General features: G+C 32.7%; 2 protein-coding genes across 2 annotated transcripts; one reads left to right on the forward strand and one right to left on the reverse strand.

Moving 5' to 3' along the window:
- Positions 1–176: 176 nt before the first annotated feature.
- LOC105334865 (endoplasmic reticulum mannosyl-oligosaccharide 1,2-alpha-mannosidase) lies at positions 177–11300 on the reverse strand. The gene is made up of 11 exons (XM_011438468.4): positions 11082–11300; positions 8877–9125; positions 8548–8742; positions 8320–8395; positions 7996–8187; positions 7742–7890; positions 7350–7538; positions 6806–6993; positions 5926–6049; positions 4119–4313; positions 177–2229 (listed from the first exon to the last, which is right to left on the reverse strand). The coding sequence occupies exons 1-11, from the start codon at positions 11181–11183 to the stop codon at positions 1900–1902; spliced, it is 1989 nt and encodes a 662-aa protein (XP_011436770.3). The 5' UTR covers positions 11184–11300; the 3' UTR covers positions 177–1899.
- Positions 11301–11601: 301 nt separating this feature from the next.
- LOC105334866 (transcriptional protein SWT1) lies at positions 11602–25344 on the forward strand. Its single transcript, XM_034447471.2, has 22 exons — positions 11602–11727; positions 13247–13415; positions 14070–15123; positions 15749–15882; positions 16174–16281; positions 16799–16880; positions 17691–17779; positions 17906–18004; positions 18141–18222; positions 18414–18502; positions 18622–18679; positions 18824–18912; positions 19359–19453; positions 19713–19775; positions 20180–20268; positions 20385–20466; positions 21264–21408; positions 21635–21732; positions 21847–21978; positions 22808–22907; positions 23105–23166; positions 23891–25344. The coding sequence occupies exons 2-22, from the start codon at positions 13272–13274 to the stop codon at positions 23970–23972; spliced, it is 2976 nt and encodes a 991-aa protein (XP_034303362.2). The 5' UTR covers positions 11602–11727; positions 13247–13271; the 3' UTR covers positions 23973–25344.
- Positions 25345–25839: the final 495 nt, after the last annotated feature.

The raw sequence follows: 25839 nt of genomic DNA on the forward strand, positions 1-25839 counted from the left end.
GTGTAAACATCAAACTTATGTTATATAAAAGAATTGAAATATTATGCTATGAAAACAACTATTTTTTTTATGAATGATTTAGTATTTGTACAGTTTGTTTCCACTTATAAATGAATCAATTTGAAAGCACCCGTTTCTTTACTATGTAACAAACTTTGAGACAGCCAAATGATAAATGTTTATACCATTTATTTATTCAAAATAGAATTGTTTGGTCTGGCAATGAAAAAAAAACCAACCCAGAAATACACATTACATTTAGTCATATGAAGGCTGATATAAAATATACATTGTGCATGTAATTGCAATGTAAGTTGTAAAAAATAAGCACACCTGGTTGTTTCTAACAGAAAGAACACAAATACATGTAGCTCTCTTCAAATATATAGCTAACAATGAGACGCTGATTATACTCGAGCTCATATCACGTACTATGCAGTGTATTTTGCACATGGTCAGTTTATGTATCTTAATCAGAAAAAAATGGATTTCTCTTCTTACTCATTTAACTACTAGTACACTGTAAATGAAATATACTATGGCTAGTAGTTGATTCAGAGACTTAGTCAATATGAAATAATTAACAGAGAACAAGTAAAAACTGGACACACATATGATTGCAGTGCACTTTTTTAAATGTGATAAATACTTAATGTGATCCACAATGAAGATGCCCATTTGTAAACAACTTTTTTAGCTGTTGCATGAGTGTGGTCCAATGCAGAAGCATAAAGTTAAACAGATATGTAGGTATGTGAGTGAATATATCTTGGTTTTAACTTTTCTAGTAACTTTAAAGACAACTTAAAAGGCATTGACATTACACATGCATGTCACTACACAAACATAGGTCATGTATATAAATACATGTATAAAACTAACAAAAACGTGTACAGTAGAATGAGGGAGACCTTTAGAGTAGAAAGGATGCTGAATTATATACCCATACACCAACAACCGCCACAGAGAGCTGACTAGGAATGTGAAGAACTTGTATTAGATCATAAATAGAGGGGAGGGGGGAGGGATAACAGAATGTTCAAATCTACTGTACATAAAGCATGATGATTAGTTCAATGCTGTTTTGTTATACATGTACTGCACTCCATTGCACATATCACATTCACACACACACACACATACACACAGAAATCTTGACTGTATCGTTTGTTACACAACTGTCCTATTGCAGGAATAAATGACTGTATAAGACAACAATTTTACACAGGTAAACAAACTCCTCAAGCTGTATCACAGAACTCTAGTGGGCCATACCAAGCAGACCATCACTACAATGCTGTCCTACAATTACATTTTGTAGAAAAATAACTCTTAGAGGTAATAGTTGATGTTTTACATGTATATATTTTTTCACAAGTATGAAAACATGCATCTTTGCTTATAAGCCAAGTGCCCGGTTCGTTATTCTTTTCTCTTGAGCTGAAAATTATGAATCTGCCACTTGACTATAAGCAAAGATGGAAAACATGCAACTGTATATGAAATTGTAATAACTTCTCTGTGTTTTTACAAAAACAAAATATTAATTAGCAATACAAAACACATGTTAAAAAAATCCATCCAATTGAAAATAATAATATAGAACTATAAAGACGATTTACAACAAAATTCATAAACAAATGAACAAATCTAAATGATAGACTGAACAAATTGGCAATCATTGTTGAAACATTTCTACTTGTAATCATAGTGAGCAAATTCAGGGTAACTTAATTATGTCCTCATTGCATATCACATTGGCTAAGCCATATAAAACACTCATTCTGTACATACATAAATCAATATATATCTATAAACACGAACACACCCATGTACTGACACTCTCGCTAACCACATAATGACATACTGACACACTAACTGACAGACAGCGCACACTGATCACTCGGTGTAAATTGGCAGTGGATGAGCCTCGCTATTAAACACGTACTTGTCCAGTGGAATGAGTTGGGGATCGTCACTAAACAATAGGAACAAATATTTGAGAGTCTCTGCCAGGAAAAAGCTCTCTAGTTTGTCTTTGAACCCTGGATTACTTGGACTTTTCACATTATTGATAGAAGAGAATCCACCGTCTATTTTTGTGTATTTCATAAAAGCCCTGAAGATTTGCCAGCCCCATTCTCTGTACTTTTTGTCCTTGGTGAAGCGATACATGTAGAACAAGCTCTCCACAGTCTCTGGCCGAAGCAGGTTGTGGGAATCCAAAGGCTGAAAGAAAAGAGAAATTACTTGAATGTAGCGAAAACAGTTCCCATCTCTTACTTATAAGCTGTGCAGTATATGAATAAGATGATCTCTGTAAATGTGCATGTATATGCAGTTCTTTTGGTAAAGTCTACATATACTGGACCAGTAATAAAAACTAGAGGTACTGTGAGCAAGCTCACAATTGATACCCCCCACTAAGATAAAAATTATAATGGGTGTATTTTTCCAATTATAGAAAATATCAGATGAATCTATTCCACTGTACATTTTCTATAAATAACAACTGCCTTAATTTTTAAAACTGTTGGTCAAAAGCAAAATTTGTGTGAAGTAAGAACATTTAATGCTTCTCCATAAGAAAGATAATGACCGCACAGGAATTTTGCACTTTTTCTGCCAGTGACCTTGACCTTGCCCAAATGACCTTGGGTCAAGATCATGACACACCCTTTGGTCCTAAGCAATATTTGTGTGAATATAAAACATTCAATGCTTCTCCATAAGAAAGATAATAACCGGACACAAATTTTGCACTATTTTCCCCAATGACCTTGACCTTGCCCAAATGACCTTGTATCAAGGTCATGATACACCCTTAGGTCATAAGCAATTTTTGTGTGAAGTAAGAACTTCCAATAATTCTCCATAAGAAAGATATGGGATGGACACAAATTTTGGATTTTTTCTACCATTGACCTTGCCCAAATGACCTTGGATCAAGGTCATGACACACCCTTAGGTCATAAGCAATCTTTGTGTGTAGTAAGAACTTCCAATAATTCTCCCTAAGAAAGATATGGACTGGACACGAATTTTGTATTTTTTCTACAAGTGACCTTGACCTTGCCCGAATGACCTTGGGTCAAGGTCATGACACACCCTTATGTCATAAGCAATCTTTGTGTGTAGTAAGAACTTCCAATGTTTCTCCATAAGAAAGATATGGACCGGACACGATTGCACAGACAGACGGACGGACAGACGGACAAGGTGATTCCTATATACCCCCCCAAACTTCGTTTGCGGGGGGTATAAAACAATTTCTATCCTTGTACATTTTGATGAAAATATAAAAATGTTCATGTTTTAAAATGTTGGCATTTATAAAGAATTTAAAAACTCTCATTTTTGGGGAGTTGATTTTAATCAACTCTCCTATGCAGTTACTCAGACAAAACGAAAGTGAAACAGAGTTTGGACCTCAGCACAAATCATTGCTGCTGACAAGACTTAGTTCTTGAAAATAATTGATAAATTCGATGTAATGTATGCTAAAGCATTGTTTTTCAAGGAAACTTATTTATAAATACCTTGAAAATAGTCAGATTTTAAATGGTACGAACAATTTAAATATTTTTTGTTGTTGTATGTATTCCTACACCAGATTTCAATAATGTTTCATTCAACTCGACGCTCGGCTGTCTCCATAAATCCTTGTCGGAGATTTACGATGTCAGCCGAGTGTTTGGTTGAACGAGACTAGAGTTCAATATTGCTTGGATCCATAAAATTTTTGAGAAATATTTCTATTACTGATACATAGTTTGATTGAATTAATTTTATCTTTAATTATTATTTAACATGATTCATATGGGGGTTTCTTGACATTCTAATCGAAAAAGTCCAAAAATTCATAATATAAAAATGTGCGTAATTCAAATTAGAAACTACATGTACTTTTCATGCAAAATAACATATCATTGATTTTAAAATAAATAAACATCGACAAAATCAACTCTTGTCAGTTCTTCAGTACTTATTCAGTGATTTATCAATAATACTATTTACTGGTAATTTGTCAATCATGAAGTCTGAGAGGTAATAAAATACTTAAATTATAGGACAAATATTTTAAAAATCCTGCAATATATTGTAGACATAGTACTTACTTTTACAATGAGGTCATCACTGGATCCTGGGGCTTGATTGAAGTAGACAATTTCTGGACTGAGTTTGGTAGGCATCTTGTTGTACATTTCATAACAAGTTCTGGTCAATCTAGTAGCAATTTCCATATGGTCTTTTGGCAGGCCATTCTGATACCCCAAAGCCATAGTGCCAGGCATAAAACATACAAGATGATCCTAAAAAAAAAAATGAAAAATGCATGCAGAGTTGTGAGTGTATTAATGCCATTCTAAAGAGTTTAAATCTTTAAACCTTTATTTAAGGTTTTATGCAATTAATATACTGTCATTAAATTGGATCATATAAAATACATAACTAGACACCATTAGTTAAAGATGGCCTCCATCTCAAAGGGCCTCACAAGATAAAGGAGTAGGAGGGAAAGCATTTCTGGAAACTTTTCTTTGACCTTAACCTAAGACATAGGAAACTTGCATTGACAGTTGACTTGGAACTTTAATTCAAGGTGACTTCAACATCTGACCTAGTCTTTTGTTTAAAGGGACTTGGACACGATTTGACTTAAAATTTTCAAATTTTATTTTTCCATTTTTAATGTTTATACTGATAAATATAGAAGATTATAATGCTATGTCAAAATTTGAAAGTCAAATATCAAGTTATACGCAAGATACAGAGTTCATAATTCTTTGTTTTGTAAACAAACTCGAATATTGTCATTTTTTACATATGTGTTGTATTGGTGTAATTTCAATCACATGTATCTTTCTTTTGTTGATAATTGTATTTATGAAGATACTGAATTAGTTTAATTAGTTTTTACTTGTCATTTTGTCGAAGAAATGGTAATTCTCTACATTACATTTTTTGTAAACAACTATAAGACTCGAGCTTTGTTTACATAACAATTGTTTCTTACGTCTGTATCTCACTTGTAGCTTGACTTTAACATTCAATATTTTGGTCAATTATTTAAAATGCACCAGTAAAGCATTTTATACATAAAAAATAAAAATAAAATTTTTGATCTTAAATCGTGTCCAAGTCCCTTTAAATCTGAGTAGATTTAGACAAGGAGAAAGAGGTATTGATCCAATTTTAACAGATCTGCTTTGATCTAGAAACAGGGATCAAGATCACTGAAAACCTTTCACCCACAGCACTCTTTATGAGAAGTAGGAGCCAGATAGGACATATAAAGGGAGAGAACACATAGTCTGGACAAAAATTTTAACAAGGTCTGATATAACCTGGACTCTTTTGATGAATTATGAGCGATATTAGGCCAAAGAGCGTCAGTGAAAGAAAATATAATTATGCTCCAGACAAAGATTTCACACATGATTCTTCTATGACCTTAACCTTAAACATAAAGCCTTGGTTTAAGGTTATTGCACACCCTTTAATCAAAGACACTTTGTGGGAGAAGTATGAGCAAAATTAGGCAAAGGGGAGCGAACATATGCTCCAAATGTTGGATGATCCAAAGGACAGTTGAACAGCCCCTGCGGAACAAAACCATCAAAATAAATATATACATAAAGTGAGTACTAGTAGTTTTTCATAATTGAAAATATCACAGAAAGAAATGTCAGAAAACAGTGATTTAAACTGATAAACCCATGATTTTGCAAAGGAAAATAATTTTTTTATCATGAAAGTTTCTAATCTTCAAGAACACATACCATAATTTCATGAGTTCACAAAGTACCGGTACAAGATTTGTTACCTTTTTTTCATTTTATATTTAATTAATATTTTAAATTCAGGTGATAGTTCATGTTTAAAAACATGCAATTACATGACATCACAGTACATAATACTCACCATTTTGGGACTAAAAGATCTTCCTCCGAGGAGCTCCCCAATGTACAGAAGCTTACTTGGCTCCGACTCTTTCAGTAAATGAGTCTTAATGCCTTCTATTGCAGCCATATAGTCCTGTTTCAAACTGTAAACAAATGTACAAACATCTATTAATACATGTAATATTGTTTACAAAATCCCTATGAATCATATGTATTTATTTGTTTAGTCAGATTTTTGTTTCCTTTACAGCTAAACACCGCTCATAAATAGGAACTATCTGCCATATTTCTCTTTCATCACGGCTGTCCCTACAACCCCCATATAAGGCACAGACCTCTAAACAGTCCAAAGTACTTTGCTGTAGAGGTCTCACCTGTGTGGACATACATCTCGCCTCGCTGTGTTACTCGGTCGCGATGAAATTATCAGATTTTATGGATTTTTTCAATCCAGGAGAAAACTTAATAAATAAATTGGTCAATGCATTATTTACAAACAGATTATGCACATAGAATAAGAAATAAATGCATAAAATCGGAAGACCACTAAGGAATACTACACTTCGGCCACGCGTTTCAGGTGTGCAATCCGGTGTAATGAAATAGAATGGTTTATATACCAGGTATCGGTGTGATGATGCCCATTTATGAGCGATGTTCAGCTTTAAGACATTGAAAGGGTATGAAAATGAAAATAAATTAACTATTTATGACACAAAGACATGTAACTTATGCTGTGCAAAAAACAATTATAACCATGTTTTATTTGAAGTTCATTTCAATACATGTATTTACTTATGGGCAGGACCACGCTATCTATGATGAAATTTTTTTTTAATAAATCATTTACACTTAATACAGTTTACGTTTGTATAAAATTTCTTTTTCAAATTACTTACTACTCCTTCTTCTTGCCTGTCTGTATCCACTGTTTCAGCAGATACTCATAATAACTGTCTCCCCGAGCACCAAACGTTATGGTGGCTGAACTTCGGAAGGATCCTGTATTGGCATTTATGAATATTGGCACCAATCCGTCTTTCTTTGGTAGGTTGTGAACGTGCTCAGAGACTACGTTAACTGCATGCTGCAAAACACGCGACATAAACCATCTTAATATGTATCAAATCTTATTTGTATTTATAAATCTGATCTGTATAGGGTAATCTTGTTTTGTTTCATGGTATTTTTACAACTTGAGAACAAGGAACCATTAAGTTAAAGTATATGCAACTGCTTGTTTAATTTAAAGGTATACAAACCTAGATCTCATTTTTCTGTTTTTCTTTGAACATTAGAAAGCCATTATGTCAAAACCTAAGTAGGCCATTTAGAAATTACCCAACTTGATCACTCAAAAGATGCAGTGAAAATATCAGAAACAAGAAGGAAATTAAATGAAAAAGTAACATATTTCATTAAATCTACTGATGATTATCAGACCTCATATCGGTCGTCATTGGTGACCCTGCTGAGATCTCGGAACTCCAGCTGAATGGTTGTGACCTCCGATGTACTGCTGTCTGGGCCCCACCTCGGGGGATGGGCATGGCCAGTCCTTAAGTTCACGTCAGAGAATGGAACATTTGATGGAGATTTAAAGCATGGCAAGAGCCGATTCCCTAGGTCTCTCTACAAAACAACATTATGTAACAATTACCAGAAAACATCTGCATTCTTACATTCCTCAGGAGTCTTGTATGCTCATTCTTTTCCCTGTCTATCCAGGTCTTTTTGCCATTTTTACCATGACCATACTAGGTTTTTAACTTATGCAAGCAGAGAACTCCTATTTAATCATGTTAAAAACATGATAAAAAGGTTTGAAAACTTACTGCTTTCTCTTTAAAGACGTCATCATTTGTTAGGTGATAGGCAGAGAGAAGTCCACCCAGTGCTCGGATCGTGATCTCAAATAAGTTGACATCTTTATCTTTGTCAAAGGTTAAGGACTTGTCAACCCACTCCCTTGCATCCAAATACTCTGAAAATAAAATCAACCTCAAATTATAACAATAGTTCTCTAAATCATCATTTCTGGGGCAAGTGCTCTGCATTACATGTACAATCAGATGCTGTTTTGACTTACCATCTTTGAGCCCCATAATGATGGCAGTATCAATGGAATCTACAATGGTTAGACCCACCCCAAACCACTCTGAGTGGGTCTTGCTGATTGGGTGGTATTCATCATGGCCCCATGCATACTTCTTATATTCCTTCCAGGCAAATTTAAAAGCATCTTGAACTGCCTTTTGTTGCTCTGTGTACTCTCTCTTTGCTTAAAGTTACAGAGACAAATTAATATTTATTAATTGCTTGGTGTAGTTTGTTTGATTACTTTTTACAGTAAAACAAAGAGGGGATGATAATTCATTAGTTTATTAGCTGCTTTTTTAGTAGATGTACATACCGTTAAAGTAGTCATAAGGCTCATTGCTCATCTGATCCACAATGAGATCATCACCTGCAGATTTTGGAGGTAAATTCTGAAAAATACGAAACATAAAAAATTGTTTGCATTGCCTAAATTCCAGTTTATTGCCAATTCCAGCCAGCTCATCTGTTAATTTGCCAAAGTGAAACAAAATAAAGTTGGTTCAAAGAGGGGACAAGTTTGAATTAAGATTTTGTCTCTTACAAGATTTCCATCAACACTGTCATCTTTTCCATTATCCTCATCTTCGTTCCCATTGGGAAATCTCTCGTCCCTTACTGGTTGTCCTTTATCTTCCACTGGAGGTTGATCTCCATCCAGTCCTTGGTCTACTTTACTGGCCTTCATCCCTGATGGAGGTCCTTTCCTCTGCCGCCTGATCATTTCTTTGTTCTTTTTCTACAATTAAAAAAAATATCTAATTTTAAGTATGCCAAAAAATAAAATAAGAATGCAGGAAAAGGAGCACATTTCCTATATTTTATGTAAATTTTAATTAAAGCAATAACAGGAAATAGTTTTTAAATTCTTACAACAATATCACCGACTTGCTGTTTAGCAAGTTTTTGTTTCATCTGCTGAATGTACTCTCGTTTCTCACGTTCCATTTTCTGTCTCTCGTCGCTGTCCAGGAAATCACGCAGGTCACTGGGCCCAGCATGACCCCACCTTCCTCCGTGCAATTGCCGGACTGAGGTCACTAAGTATAATGCACTGATTCCTCCCAGTAATAATACAAAACATATCACACTTCTTTGTAAGCTTGAGAGTCTCTTCCAAACCTGAAATTTTCAGTCAAATATATAGCAAATGTTCTTAATACCTTAAAGCACAATTCATAACTGAAAAGTTTCATATTTTTACTGGTCAGGAGCTTGTCATATATATAATTATCTGGCATACTTCGAATATCACAATAATGTTGGTCAGGAGAATCAGATATTTTTAGAAATAAGATATCAAGAATTTTTTAATGCACATGTTATACATATATATGTACTGTTTAAGTTGTATGGTCCAACTGTCAGTACAATACATGTACCTATGTTACCGTAATAAAATTAAAGATTCATGAAAATGTTGATTTCCTTTTATTCTATCACCAGTATACCTCATAAAATTGCTCTGTTTCAGGATTTCATTGCTTTGATCAAAATAAATAAACCTCAATTTCTGTGGTGAATGTTATTCTATAAATGTAAACTAAATTACATGTACCGATAAGTATCAGTAAGTATATTAGGAAATAAGTTTACACAAACTGTAACCTTGATTGACTAATTAAAGCACGTACATGACTTTATTGTTCAAGTATTTTGTCGTACCTAAACAAGTATTGACAACACAAAGAATTTTAACATAAATTAAGGCATTTTAAGGCATTAAAATACTTCTTTAGAGGATTTAATACAGTTTAAATTAACCCTCCTAATCTCTAAGTGATAACTTGATGACCATTGAAAACAATAAAGCATTACGCAGTGTCAGTTATTATGTAAATGTCCCGTCATTTCAAATCCCAGGTTAAGGTGCTATTTAGGCTGCTCTCTATCCATATTAAAATATGCCAAATTTTAAGTTCTGAGAATGAAATAGGGGTTCTTTTCTTGAGAATGAAAGTTTTCAAGAGATCATAAGTAAAAATTTATATGTGTACAGCAGAAGGTTGAACTCTAGAAATCAGAGTAGAGCTATTGCCTGGGACTGAGTCATTCGTCAGTACATGAACTTTATTTAATAATAACCATTTTATCTTATGGTAAATAGTGAAATAAAGAAAAGGGGAAATGACCACAAGTATGCATGAACCCAGAATTCTTTAGTTTTTAGTTTAAAAACCAATGCTCTACCAACTTTGTTAAAGGGTTAACCCACTAGCTAGTGCTAGTAGGAATGTGGCAGTACTGACTCTTATATACCTATTGGGTATACACACTATTACAACAGGAAGTATAATTTGAACCCTTAGGCGTACCTTTTTAAGAACATTTTACGTACTGCAATTACATAGATAAAAATTTGACATTAGTACATGATTATGTATCATAATAAGTATTTACTAGGATGCATGAACACCAAAAAAAAAATGACAAGGACAGTCAGATTTGATTATTTATATGAATAAAGAAAATTTTTAAATAAATGTTTTAAATCTCTGCTAATATCTTAAAGCTTGGTGTATATATGCCACTGATAAAAACAATTATATCATGTATATCAATCATATAAAATTATCCTACAAATATCATGAATATAAAAAAAAAAATTGCTACTCATTGATTATAAATCTGTTTGACAGTTTGGATACGACATCACTTGATTCCATAACTTTGGGTGCATGTATTTTGCAGATAATTCTGAAATATATGACCTTTCCTGATCTATAGATACCTGTAGATTACAATACCGTGAAGGATTAAAATGAGATAAACGAAAAGGTGAGATAGCAATTTTTAGTTCTGATTTCTCCCATTTTTATTCATAGAACAGGGGTGGTTAAAAAGTAAGAAAAAACTATGTAAGCCTCTGTATTAAAACCAAAATCAGTAGCCTAGATTTAAACTGCTCAACCAAGCTTAAATTAAAAAAAAGTGCTGACAGGTATTAGCTTCTGAAATCATTTAGTAAGGGAGATAATTACATTGAAGACTAATTCGTCGACACTTTTTTTCAAACTATATAACATGCAATCAACGTTTTTTTCATATATACTATCAAAGTTGTCCTAAGTTACCAACTCGAATTATTGACTGCCTCTTCTTGTAATCTTTTCCATTGCTGTATTCATCAAATCCCGAGATCACTGACATTTGGTTTTGACGGGGTGTTCCTTCAAACATTGTTTCAATTTTAAATAAACATGCACTACCACTATAATCATAATAATGTCATTTCGATAGGTAAATATATCAGAGATTCTTCTTCCAGTAAATCGGAAGTTGAACGTGTAAACATTGAAACTTTGATCCCGATCGATTAGAGCTAAACAACAATGAAAAAAATTGCTCAATATATTTTTCCCTTTATATATTTTCTTCTTTTTATACTTTCTTTATATTTATAGTCAGTTGTATCTAAATATTTACGTTATATCTATAATAATCAATTTATTTTAAATTAGGTCGGGTTAGCACTGTTCAAGTGAATGTCGTAAAATGTATATATTTTTTTTTCATTTTTAATCACTATGTAATTGTTTACGTATTTTGACATTGAAATACCATGACATGAGGTTTTGCTTGAAATAAATCTGTAAGGTTTTTTATATTGAATTGTAGAAATCATTGCTGTTAAATACAGTTTCTGGCAAGAAAAACCTGCATCAACAACGTTACTCGCCAATATGCATTTATCGGCTGTTAGAATTATTTCTTTGCTGCATTGGTGAGAATTTTCTATCTGCCATACATTTTCAACACTGCATCGTCGCTTGCATTGGTTTATTTGCATATGATTGTTATTTATGATGTATTTTTATTGCTTTCAATGGTAGTCTGATCAAAGGGGGATAACTTTAGAAAAAGAAAATATCAGTGGTTGATACTCAGTCCATGTGTACAGTACCGGGTTCTTCTGGTAATAAACTAAATTTTAATTAACTGACTGGTTATTGTGTCATGTTACAATGGAAAAATAAAGGTTAATAAATGGAATTTTTTGAAAAAATGACTCTATAGATCTGTTTGAAGGTAAATTATTCCAGTAATGATATATACTCAGGTTGGGCAGTGGGCACATTACACCATTTCACACTGACATGCTCTTGTGGGTTTAATCCCGTTTAGTTGTCATTTCTTATATGATATTCAGATTTCCCCAGAATCGGGTTATCTCTGCTAAAATTGAAATTGAGATCAATAATGTCAATCAAACAAGAAACATTAGCCTAAGCCCTGATTGACAGATTAAATAAATTGCAAAGTGTGTCAGTTGGACACCAAGACTGGGTGTGTATGTAGCAATTAACAGTTCAGTATACTTATGGGCATCCTCCTCCTTTTATTTAGTACAATTATTTCATAGTTTTTTTTTTATTTCTTTGCAATTGAATATAATTAATGAACATTGTAAATAATTCGGTATGTAACACTGCATGATCGTTTCATGAAGTGAAATGTATGCAAAGTTACATACATAGAAACAAACTAGTTTTTGGAAATGAATAAGACCCTCAGAGAGAATTTAACAGTTTAATTGCTCAGAGAAAAAAAAAGAAACATTTCTGAAGAAGAAGTACAAGCTTATGTCATTATTCTTTCATGACATAAAAACCATCCCAAATTTCCTCAAAGAATATATCAACCGTACGTTCTCGACTCTCGTTGACTTGAACATTATCATGTCAGATGGTTAAACCAATAGACATTATTATACCATCTTATTCAACGTACACAGGCAATCACTGTAATAAATATCAAATAGTTTAAAATGGTAAAGTTTAGTTATGTAAGGAAATCAGTTTAAAGTACACCCATTACCTCGAGAATAATTGAAGATGATTTGTCCAGACTCTGACAGAATAACATTACATCAACTACATGTATATATAATACCAGCTAGTTATAAAAATTCAGAGATAATATAAAAAAAGCAAATTTTAAAATTCTCCTTTTAAAGTTCTGCATAGTGGTGACAATCCAAATAATAATTATAATTTTTCCTAAAACAAATTATAAGTAATATCAAGAAAAATACTCAAATAAAATATGATTTTAATTTATTTGTAATTGAAATTTGAACCAATTGATTTATACACAGTATATTTTCCTAGTCACTCGAGGTAAATAACACCTGTTTAATTAGGCCCTGTCTACTTTTGAAATTGAAATCAAATCAGTGTTTTTTTGTCTCAGAAGGATTGATTTTAATCAAATTATTAATTTTGTGGAATATTTTTTTTCAGATCAATTCCATCTTCATTATGTAAAATGAGTTACAAAAAACATGAAAAGCAAGAACTGCCTAGTGGATGGGTGGTGAAGCAATCTAAGTCGTATCAAAGAGTCTACTACTTCAACACATTGACAGGAGTTTCCACTTGGGAAGTCCCAGAGGTTCTCAAACCATATTTAGTAAGTAATATAGATCACTGTGTGCTCATTGTATAAAGCACTCTATCCAAATGTATTGGTCTGTAAACTCAACGTTCAATGACCCTCTAGTAATTGGAGAGATAGCCTCCTTTATATCCAAAATGTCATACAAATGTGATTTCTGTTGTAAATTTATTTTTCACTTATCTTTTTCTATCCTGCATGGCTATGTATGTATACTTCTTATGATTTGTTTTTTGTTTATTCCAAATATATATGTTCCTCTTGTACCAAATTATTTGGTTTGAGTATATAAACTGAACTTAAACTTGATAAATGAAAATTGTCCATTTGAAGTATGAATTAGCAAAATTTTGATGTAAGAGTTCAATGGGTTGATAAATTAATGCTCAAAATATGCATATAAAATTTTTCAAGGGTTTAACTCTAAGCAAGCTTTATCTAATACATGTAACACCAATTTGGTTCTAAAGAAAGTTGTGGGAACCTTATGGTAATATGATTAGTAGTTTTATTCAGTACCTAAAATGATATGTACTGATACCAGTAGTACATTCTTCATTGTCATTTAGTAGCAGCACTTTGTCTTCAGTACATTATAAGTTGATCGGTTTGACTAACCTAGTAAGTTAACAAAACTTTATTGAATCTGAATGACTTTTTTTTTTACAGAAGCCACCCGGAAATCGATATGTCAATAAACCTGTTGGGAGTAGTAAATCAAAACCAGAGACAAGGCTTCATCTGCTGGAACCACACACAGATGTTCAGGAAGGTCAGTTTTCTCCCACACAGGACAGTGATGAGGAGGATAGCCTAGATTTAGAACATCAGCCACATGAAAGAGCTAATACTTCTAGTTCAGTTCAGTCACTGAGGTTTGGCTCAGAAAGTTTACGTTCAGGAAATAGCGTTGTTAATCAACATGAGAAAAATATCAAACTTGGTACCAGACAAGGAAGCAATCAGTGCAGAGTTACTTCACAGCCAGTTGTGTGTCAGACACCTGAGCTACTCAAACAGAAAGAATTGTCTATTGGTAAATGTGATCAACCTCACTCCAGTGATAGCGTCAAAGTGAAGACTTATGGATCACCTTCTGATGTACAAACACCAAGTAGAAAAAAAATCTCCACAAATGATGATAATTTGACTAAATCTGGGGAGGGTTTAACACAGGGACTTCAAAAAAGGATTGGACCTTCTCCAGAAAAGCTTTCATCTCATTCATCAGCCATACATTCAAATTTGAAAAGAAATGCAGAATCATTTACTAACAGTAGTTACTGCAGTAAAACCACTAAACGACAGAAAACTTCAGAAATATCAGATTTCTCAGATTCAAGAAAAGTTGTAAAAAAATTGGCATCATCTCCATCATCAGCTGTGGACACCTTTAATCTCTCCCCCAGGGAATCATCCCCAGACCCAGACAATTTACTGTTAGGTGACCTCAAGAAACGCGAGGATATTCAGTCCTGGATTAATCACCTGGAGTCGGATGAAGTACCATCAGATTCTCTCGGAGAGATCTTGGATCCAGGTCTAGATCAGGATTCAGAAGATGCTGGAAATCTCATTCTGGATAGGAGCAGTCGTAGAGTGATGCTTCACTCCAATGATAGCGGATTCCTGTCTTTGGGAGATACAAGCAATATAAGTGGCATTACTATGACAATAAAAAATGATGGCCCTGTAAAAAAAGCTATTGTCAATCCATGGAAAGGTATACATGTGTAGTTCAATTACTTTATTATGATTGTGTTCTTTGGGGTATCTTATGGATTCCTTCATCTTCGCTAGCCAAGGTTTTCTGATCTGCTTTGGATCTTTATCTGTTGTTGTGAATTGTGCTTTAACAATTTTACATTTTTAACTCCTTGAAAAAAGCAAGGCCAATCTTTACCATTTTCGGTGTGAAGCAACTGTGTTGTGAAAATCACGATGCCTCATAGGTTGGGCCAAATATGCAAACAATGCCAATTTTTAAAAAATCTTCATGGGGGAGAATACTGGTTAATGTCCATGAAACCCTAGATCTACCTAAATTGTTGAATCATGACCTTTGGGACAGGGGTTCAGGCCCTAGGGTGGAGCCAATATGGCCATGTAGTGAAAATTTATCTAATCTTAAAAAAATCTTCTTCTTTACTCCCATATATATTTGTGAAAAACAAAATGATGAGAGGTTTGAGCAAATCTTTATTATTCTCCAGACACAACAATGTGATGTCAAATCAAAGGGTAACTTCTTTAATTTAAAAGTGATTTCAAAGGGCAACTACTCCAAATATTTTAAGAACTTACGGAACATTTATATGATGTGATGCAGCATGAAGTTTTGATTGCAGGAGTGCATGAAAACCCAGTCCCAATCAATCACAATCGACGAGAAGAAATAAGCATGGAAATAGACGAGGTTCAGCAGGTGCTTAATAAAGAGGAGGAACGACAGATTGAAGAAATGGACGTGTCAGACATTGTGGTACATTTCTTTATATAATGGATGTAAATTTGACCTGTATGGTCGGGTTAGTTTAGTTAAGAACATTGATGATAATTAGCCAATGAATGATGTTTGTAGTGTATAATTGATAAATAGATGTAGTATCATATGTTAGTACATGTAGAACTTTATTTCCGACACAAGATGCAATATGTTTAATTTGTTATAAGTCATGCCAATATTTTATTGACAATAACAAATGAAAACTTATTAAATACATTGAACGAGTTTATTTTTTATAAATGGCCCTTTGTATTGATATCATTGCAGCTGAGGGAGGTACGAGACTCCGTGAAGAAATGTCCAGATGAGGTCATAGGACAGCTAACGCAAGTCTTCACAACAGACCAACCAGAGCACATTCATAACGTAGATCAGGTAACATCAAAGGGATTTTGATAATAAAGTAAAGATTCCCAAAATTAATATTATCTCCAATCAAGAATTACATATGTATATTCATGTATATGTGCATATTAAGTGTTACTTTCGTGACTGATAATCAAAATGCTTCTTTTTATTACATGTAACAAATAAAAGAAATATTGGCAATGTTTATAGTTTGATGAAACAAAAGTCCATCAAGCTCATTTTCATAACTCAAAAATGTTGTGTAAATCCAGTATTAGATGCAAGTACATTCACCTTTATTGAAGTGAGTTTAACATTTTATTTGTGAAAGTGTTAAAACACTGAAGTTTTTCATTACCAGGTATATAGTTGTATACATTTATTGCTGAAAAATGAATTTATTTTAACTACAGAATTCAGACCAATGGCTTTCATAGCTTGATGAGAACTAAGAGGATTTTAAAAAAAACCTTTCTACTTTAAACTTTGTATATCTCGTCATGGTTCACAAAGATATATGCATATGAATTATATTCTTTTGTAGGAATTATACATAGTTGTTGACACAAACGTCTTCATAAGTAACTTGGCATTTGTGGAGGATCTTAGAGACCACTGCTTTGAAAGTGAGTGATTTTATTTCAGTATAACATGACATAAAATTACTGCATACCAAATTTTATTTTATTTTGCAAAGTTTTGAAGTACTTTGGTTCACAGCGACTAATTTTTGTGATCAAGATGTAGAAAATAAGATATCAGAGATGTTCAGGGCCTTTTCATAGGGAGTAACATTCGCGACGACAAGGCTCTCGCAAACCTAGCAAAAATTTCTCGCACGAACAAAAGTTGGTTTACAGTATACATTGTTTTTTCTCTAAGAGTAATTTTCTTTCAACTGTTAGTGTTCATCTCTTTTGTTGACTTCTTCAGCAGTAAACACAACACCAAACAAATATAATACTTTGCTTCTCGGGCATTGCTGAATCAGATCAATGCAGCTGCATTGGTTATTTTTGGAAAGTTTTCACTTACCAAATTAGAAATTAAAGATTACTCTATTCAGTGTTATTTTTGCCCCGAGGTTTTGACGCTTCATCACTTGCAAACGTTTTTGCCCTTTCTCGAATATGCCAATGCAGACACAGATAGAAATTAAAATTCTGTCTAATTAACACAGTTATTTATAACCTGTTAAGTAATTCCCCATTTTAAATTTGCGCTCTAACAACATTGCTGAAAGGGGTGAAAATAAAAAGGGGACGCAGATTTCCCTGCATAATGTTATACAGTGTATATATTTGTCTTATGAATGAAACAGTGAGCCACCATTTATTCTGGGTGAGCTACATGTATTTCCTTTAAGTAAACATTAATATTTCTATATAGAGCAAAATAATATCTTATTTAGTATGTTTTGTTAATTTTTTCCACAGATTTTGGTCTTCCAGTTCTAGTCATACCTTGGGTTGTGATGCAGGAGTTAGATGCTTTAAAATCCAACAAGTCTTCAGCTGCAACAATGGTACATAAACTTGAAAAAATTTTATTTAGTTTAAAGCATAGCTGCCATTATTTACTCTGGTACTCAGTTTATTAATCCTTAAACGAAAATCTGATTTGTTTATTTATTTCATTTATAAATGTCTAGTCCATGAAGATTGGTAAATGTGCTCGTGCAGCAGTTGGATACATATATCAGTGTTTCCAAGACAACCACCAGAGAGTGATAGGTCAAGGTGCAGCACAGGTAAGGAAACATGAATCAGTGAAAGCATTCCCTTTGAAATGAAAATCTGTACTTTAATCCTTAGATTTTAGTTAATATACCCTCATGATATGCTGTCGTTTTGTGCATGTAAGTATATGTATCTGAATTAATGTAGGCATCTGCAGCATCTAAAGAATTCCAAGCTGAGTGCAGTGATGATAGAATTCTGCAAACTTGTATGCAGTGTCAGAAAAACCGTAAGCTCTTATCTTAATGTGTATCATCTTTTACTTTTTTACACTTATTTGAGAATTACAATTTCTATTTGCATGTAAGTGTATAGACCTGATACATGTACAATATAAAGTTCATACATGTTTCAGGTTTATATATATATACACTTTGCTGATTTCTTTCTTTTGAAATCTTTTGAACATGTACATTGTAGGTCTAAACTCCACTGTGATTCTGCTCAGTAATGATAAAAACCTTCTGAACAAAGCAAGGGTGTGCAAGATTACTGCTTTTGACAGATTTGTAAGTATTTCAGAGAAAAAGAGCTTTATAAAAGAAAAAGAACCATAATTGTGGTTTTGAAGTTTAATACATTTACTACAGGTATTATAGTTGTATCTTTTTTGTGTTTTCTGTTTTAGCGTTTATTAAATGGAATAAAATGTCTGCAGACAAAACGTCCCTACAAGATTGAACAGAGTAAGTTTTGATACTGAAAATCTAGTCAAGTAATGGTAATTGCAGTTCAGAAAAATATAATAATCAACTACAAACTGTAGTGCAATTTGCAATTTTTATTTTGTTCATAATTCATTTATAGCAAACTGTTTTAAATTTCCATAGCCATAGTCCATAAAGAATCCCTAGAGAAACCGTCCAAAGCTGGTGCAAGTTGTCCTGTTGATGTTCCCCCTGCTAATCACAGTCATCTGGTAAGTCAGCAACCCACTCAACATTCCAACAATAACAACAAGATAGTAAGTCCTGTACAAGCAGTCATACAGTTGTTCAGTTATCTTTACAAAATATTATTAGTCATGGCTAGCCTTAGAATTAATTTTGACCAATGGGCTTTTGTTACCTTGTCTCTAAGCAAAGCAATATTGATTTGTTTGCAGCTATTTTCCTATACATGTATTTCATTGGTACTTCTGCTTATACATGTATATAATGTGTTAATGGTAAACCATGATATCCTTCTGTAGTTGAATAAATAGAAAACACAATTTGTTTGGTATATCTACATGTATGTAATCTGTTTATTAGTAAAACCACATTTACATGGTATCTCTGTAGCTGGATGAAATGTAATCACTATTTGATATTTCTATACAACATGTTGATAGTAAATTTACATTTATGTGGCACCTCTTTGTAGTTGGATGAAATGCTCTGTAAGTTAAAGATGTGGCTGAAGGATGCCCTGTCCAGTGTGTTGGAGAAAGAAATGAAGGCAGCGTATGATGACATCTGGTGAGTACCAGCAGAGTCCATGATGGCCAGTCATGTCTTTATCAGACCTATCAACCATGTCATAATCTTGCTTGTATGGAAACCGTGAAATCTAGATATTTATCTAGATGATATATAATATCTAATAGATATATAAATCTATTACGGTATTTATCTAGATATGTTCCCTCCTCTTGTACCCAGTATGATTGTGATTCTGAAAGCTTAAAAAATTTTAGCTGTTTACTTTAACCACAACATATTTGCAATGTGTTTATAGGATGGAGATTGTCTTAAGGAAGCCTCCATGGACACTCTCTGATGTCTTGGAATGCTTTAAGAAGTAAGATTTACTGGCATTTTTAAAATGGTATTTTGTAAAGATTTGCTGTTCTCTCTTTTGATATGCAAATACAGATGTACATAATGGATCTGTACGGTGATATGAAAGTTTAGATACATGTATGATGAAAACAACACAGGCTATTGTATATGACTGTCAGAATTGTAGAAGATTGTATTGCAATACTGAAGTTAAAATGTACATTTGTGTAAGCTAGACTAGTGGTTATGCATCAGGCCTGGCAGATAAATGTATGCAAAAGTATTTTTAAATTAAAGATATTAAAACTAAACCACTGTCTTACAGATGTGAAATGCTGTTTTAGAAATGCACGTAAATGTAGATGCATTTTAAGTCATTTTGAATTGGTGTGTTATTACCAAGCTTATTTTTCCTCCCATCAGGCATTGGATTGCAGTCTTTGGTCAGATCTACGAGAGAAGTTTAGTGAGCGTCGTGGACAGACTCTGTGCTAGATTTAAACCTGTAACTCGTAAGTGAACCTGAAGTACATTTTTAATGTAGATGCCAAGTTGTTGTACATACATAGAAAGTTGAAAAAATGTGGTTTAAAAATTACTGACATGTTTATTTTTTTTAAAATAACAGATTTTCAGGTGAGCGTAGAAATTCTGTTGTACTTGCTGAATGACTGTCTGGGATTGTTGGAGGAATGCAATAAACACAACAAGTAAGTTATAATTTATTTAAGGAATGAGGAATGCCATAATCCTTTCAGTATTATGAGGCAATCAATTACAGTCAGGGTGATCAAATCCAATAAATGTGAAGGGCTTAATGATAGAGTTGATCAAGCCCGACTGTATTAAGTCACCTCATGATATTTAAGTAAAGAACAATTCCTTACTAGAATATTTATATAATTCTCAGCACATGTAATTGTACTATTTTAAAATGTTAAAGAAGTCATTAATGAATGCGACTATGCATTTCAAAATTAATGCATATGTTATTACAAACAAAAACAATGGAAAATGTAAATATCATATGTGTGCTCATTCATAGGAAGGATTTGGAGGTACAAGTAGTTTGCATTTTACTCCAAAATTGTTTGAATACTTTTATATATAATTGTACAATTTCAAATAATACAAGGTCATAATATTTTTTCCTTTACTTAATGGCTATAAGTTAACTACTTTGTACATGTATGTAGAAAATACAAATATTTCTTGCCATTTCATTTAATTTTGAAATCAGTTTTGGAGAATTGACATGGTGTTTACCTTGTATCTCCAGAAACCTTTTATCAAATAATCTAGACCTTAAAAAGATATTAGTAGCTACATGTGTTCCAAGAAAACATTTGGGTTTGGAAAATGAACAAATATTGTTCATGTGCTTTTTACTGGATCATTTTTAATGCATTATTTTTTAGCTATAGATTATTAGTACATGTATGAAATGTAGATTTATGAAATGTAGATTTCATTTAACTTGCATCAATGTAAACAAATTTTTCTTTAGGAATGATCTGAAAGTTGCTGAGGCTTTATTTGGAATGAAGAAATGTGAAGAACTCTGTCGTGACCTTAAAACTGGAGGGGTCAAGGTTAACAGCATTGAAGACTATCTGAAAGGAAAACCAAAGCAGACTGACATCAAGACAAAGGTTATCATTGAGAATTACATGCATTAATATGGAAGTAAATAATCTTTCCAGAGTCCTTTAAACTTTGTTTTTAGAGACCTTTCTTTCTTGATTTGTAATTTTTGTTTTTGTGTTTCTTGCACCCACAGAATGAAAAAACAAATTTTGGGTTTTTTGCATTTATTCACATGTAAGGTTGTTATCTTGTATGAAGAGACATTGTGTAATGATTTTGCAATATCTACAGATGTGTATGGACAAAAATAAAAACAATGTGGACCAATTAAGTGTTGAGGATGTGGAATCTAAACTAACCAATATCTGGGAAGTGGTGTATTTTTGTTGGTAAGGAGAAATTTGCGTTATTATCAGGACATTTTCTGCAATACTAATACGATAGCTATAAATACAATACATGTGTAACATGTGCAAGTAAGTTTATGACAAATTGTGTTACAGTGAGGATTTTCAAAGGGTGATCGAAAACAGAAGGAGAAATTGCAGTACTGATCCTGAGCAACTTGAAAAAATGTCCCTTGTGTTCCAAAAACTCATTCCAGCACTGGATGCAATCAGATACGAATATGAACAGTAAGTTAGCTTTGACAGAGAGTATTTGGCTCAATTTATTGATGCATCCATCTATAGTCAGACTGAACTATTAACGCTGCTTGTATATCATCGTAAGTGTACTCGCTATAATCTCAAAATCCTTAGCTATTTTGAAATTAGGCTTTGTCCTTTTATCAATAGCCATAACTAGCTCATATTTAGTGCCCGAAGATAAGTTTTTTTCTTTTCCATGGGGTTTTCATATTACCTCTAGCCTCAATACCTCCGTAAACGTAAAAAAAAAAATCAACAGTGAATAAATTTTACTATTTAAAAGAAGTATAAAAACACACATGATGAGAACTTTTCAATTCACACCTTTGTATATCAACCGGTCTGTCTGGCATAATCAACCGTGGCGACAGCCGCCAGGGAGTACTTCAATATAACCGTTATAAATACAACTAATTATCACCTATGGGGACCGATCAGTGGCTTCAATGTAAGCGATATTTCAAAATAGCCGATTTCATTATATCCGTTAAATCAATGCAAAGAAAATGAGAGGCAAAAACGGGGGATTTATTTCTATTTCAAAATAAGCGGAATTTCAAAATAAGCAATTTCAATATAAGTGGAGTAAGCTGTCGTTTTAAAAGGCACAAAGAGACAGTGTGGTATTCAAGATCTTAAAGTTAAAATACATGTTTTATTTTAAAGATCACAGTCACCATTAATGTCATTCTTAAAAAATTGAACCATGTCTAAGATCAGTGTTATTGATATTTAGGTTGTTATTTTCAGTTTCACTCGTTATCTTGTAATATAGCCATGAGTACCTGGTAAATGTTTGCATGTCACTTTACAGGGCATTGCGATTCAGTCCCAAGGAAATCCTGGAGAAAGCAGCCCTTGTTCATGGGCTGTGTGTTCAGTTGAATAGTTTCTATATCAGACTAAATCTAAAGGTAAGATTAGCAAAAGATCATGTTTTTGTGTATAATTTACCAATTACCGGTATTATTAAAACAAGAAGCCTTTCAGTGTTGTCATTAGTTTGATAGTCTAACCTTAATACATGTATATGCATAGCTGATTTGACTTAAGATTCATGTACATCTGTATTTTGATGCATTTTACTTAATTTCTACTCTTTGTGGTTCAGGCAAAAGATGGTGAATTGGAAGTGGCTAATTTGCAGGCATTATTTGGAATAGAAAGCAAAAGGTATTGAATAATTTAAGTTTTTATTAAGTTTAATTACAATTTATTATTGCAAAGCTCTTTTCAGAAATTTATGAAATACCTTAAGAATGAAGTGTTAAAACAAAAATTAAACAATAGTTAAATTTCATTAGTGTAGTAACAACTAATTTTATTAAAACATTATACATTAAAACTTGTTTAGTACGTACATGGAAATAGCAAAATCTCAGATATAGCGAAGTTTTTTTGAGTCCCTGGTAAAATTCTTAACAAATCTTTCCAAAATTTCATGGTTATAACCAATTCGGATATAACGAATTTACGGTTACAGCGAACTGATTTTGGGTCCCGTAGAGGTAAAGAATGAGAAATATAACATTTTCATAACGAATATCTTTACAGTTTAAATAGTTTGCACTACCATAATTGTCATAAATTCTTAAATTTACAGTCAGATAATTAAAGGTATCGAAAGAATGTATTTTCATTCTAAGCCTCAATTAACAAAAATTGTAGTCTGGTGATAGAAAACATGTATATAGTGAAATCGCTATAGTCATTACTATGAATTCGTTATATGAATTACGGATATAAAAAGTAAATCCATTTATCCCTAGGACTTTGCTATAACCGAGTTTACTGTATTCATATTTTTACATAATTAATATCTAGATAAGTTTGCTGTATCATACATACCAATAATATGAATTCTTACATGCTTTTAAGAATCTACTTGTGTTTGTAGACAAATGCTTAAAGATGGCTTGGATCACCTAGATAAAATGATTCACAAAATTCATGAGCAAATGAAAATCATACAAGGATGAAACTTTAAAAGACTGTTTAATGTTTTGAAGAATGTGTAGAAGAGTTGTGATGGTTTAATCTGCTACATATTATTTGCAAGATCATAATGACCAATACCAGTCGTACAGCTGTACTTGTAAATATGTTTTGAGAGAGAGAGAGAGAGAGAGAGAGAGAGAGAGAGAGAGAGGAGCTGTGTTCGTGTTGGTGTGTTTGATGTTTATACATGTAGTACTTGTGTTGAATATTTTAGGGTTTGTTTTTCTTTTTTTTTTTGAGGTTTTTGTGAAAATTTTGTCTGATTTGTCCTATTATATAGGAGTTATTATCAACTGTTTTTGACTTTTCAGGTAAAAAATTGATTTGATACTATTTTGTACTTGGTGTTGTAATTTATGATAGTCAATTTTTTGTTGTTGTTGCCAGTGACTTTTAATTGTAAATTTGCTTGTTTATATCTTTTGTCATCATCATGGTATGTATAACATTGGCCTAGTATTAAGCAATATTAATTTTATCTCATAATGAGGTCACACGTGTTCATTTGCATGGTGCTAATTATACTCTTCATTTTCTGTCCAAAACCATTGAAGATGTGAATATGCACTTTAGTAAAATATCTGGTGAATGTCAACAGCAATGTTCCTGTAACAACAAATTCCAGAATAACGGGAGAATTTTCAATTGATTGCAGGATTGCTTAAACATTTAATATAATTTCATCACTTTAATATCAGGTCTGATTCTAGGTCATGTGGGTACTCAAGTTTACATTATTATGGTATATTCAACCCAATCATATTGCACGTAAAAAAAAACACCCAAAAAACATCTACAGCACTCTCATCTGTTGTGAGCTAATCTATGTATAGTCTTATGAAAAGAATTTTCAGCTCACCAGCACTGAATTCTGTTCAAAATAGGTTGGAAAATATTTCAAAAAATGTAATTCAAGACATTTTCGAAGAAACAAAACTTACTTTATTGTTATGCTTGATCAGTAAGTTCATTATCTAGATTCAGACCTATTGTGTTACCTGACAGACCAAATTGTATACCCTATTAAGCAATCGATCAAGAAAGCTTTAATTGAAAACGGTATTCTGTAATTTGTTGTAAACATGTATTGAGGTACAGATTTTCAGATATCATATTGGTAAACTCTTAGTATTATTAAGTACATATCATGCACCTGGTACTTGTTATTCTGTCTCTTATGTAATACTACATGTATATGTAATTGGGTATACCAGTTGTCGAAAATTTACTCAATTCAATTAGAATTAGTGTATAGTTTCTGAAATGTTTTCTTTATCAACAACAAACAAAACGCAAAAAATTCTTTATCAACAACAAACAAAACGCAAAAAAAAAGACTATTCATATTCGTTGTTGTGTAAAGGAGGCTACACCACTGTATTACATGTACATACATAGTAATGATTTTGTAAAGAGAGGTCTAATTTGTGTTTGTATTTTAACTGTGTTTGGTGCTTCACTCATAAATTGACCAACTAATCCAAACTGTGATAACATACCTGTTAACTGTAGATGTAGATCTAGGTTTAATATCGAGCTCCTTGGACTTGCATGTGAAAAGAAACAAACATGCAGAGAGATATTGGAGATGTTGCTAGTCCACCTGTATATGCTTGTAATTGCTTGTTAATTTTGTTTCCTCTATAAAATTTGTGAAAATTCTGTAATTTTGTCTGCAATAAACCTTATTGGGTAGGATGAAGATCTACAAGTAATTTGTATTTAACCCCAGAAGACAGCTAGTACCTGTTCAATGCTGATTATATCTGATTTTAGTTCTTATGCATTTTTTCAAATACCCCGGTACCTTACTAGATGTATTATTTTGTTACACTTGCCTTGTTGCAT

Source organism: Magallana gigas, chromosome 2 (genome assembly GCF_963853765.1).
Source record: "Magallana gigas chromosome 2, xbMagGiga1.1, whole genome shotgun sequence".
Lineage (NCBI taxonomy): Eukaryota > Metazoa > Mollusca > Bivalvia > Ostreida > Ostreidae > Magallana > Magallana gigas.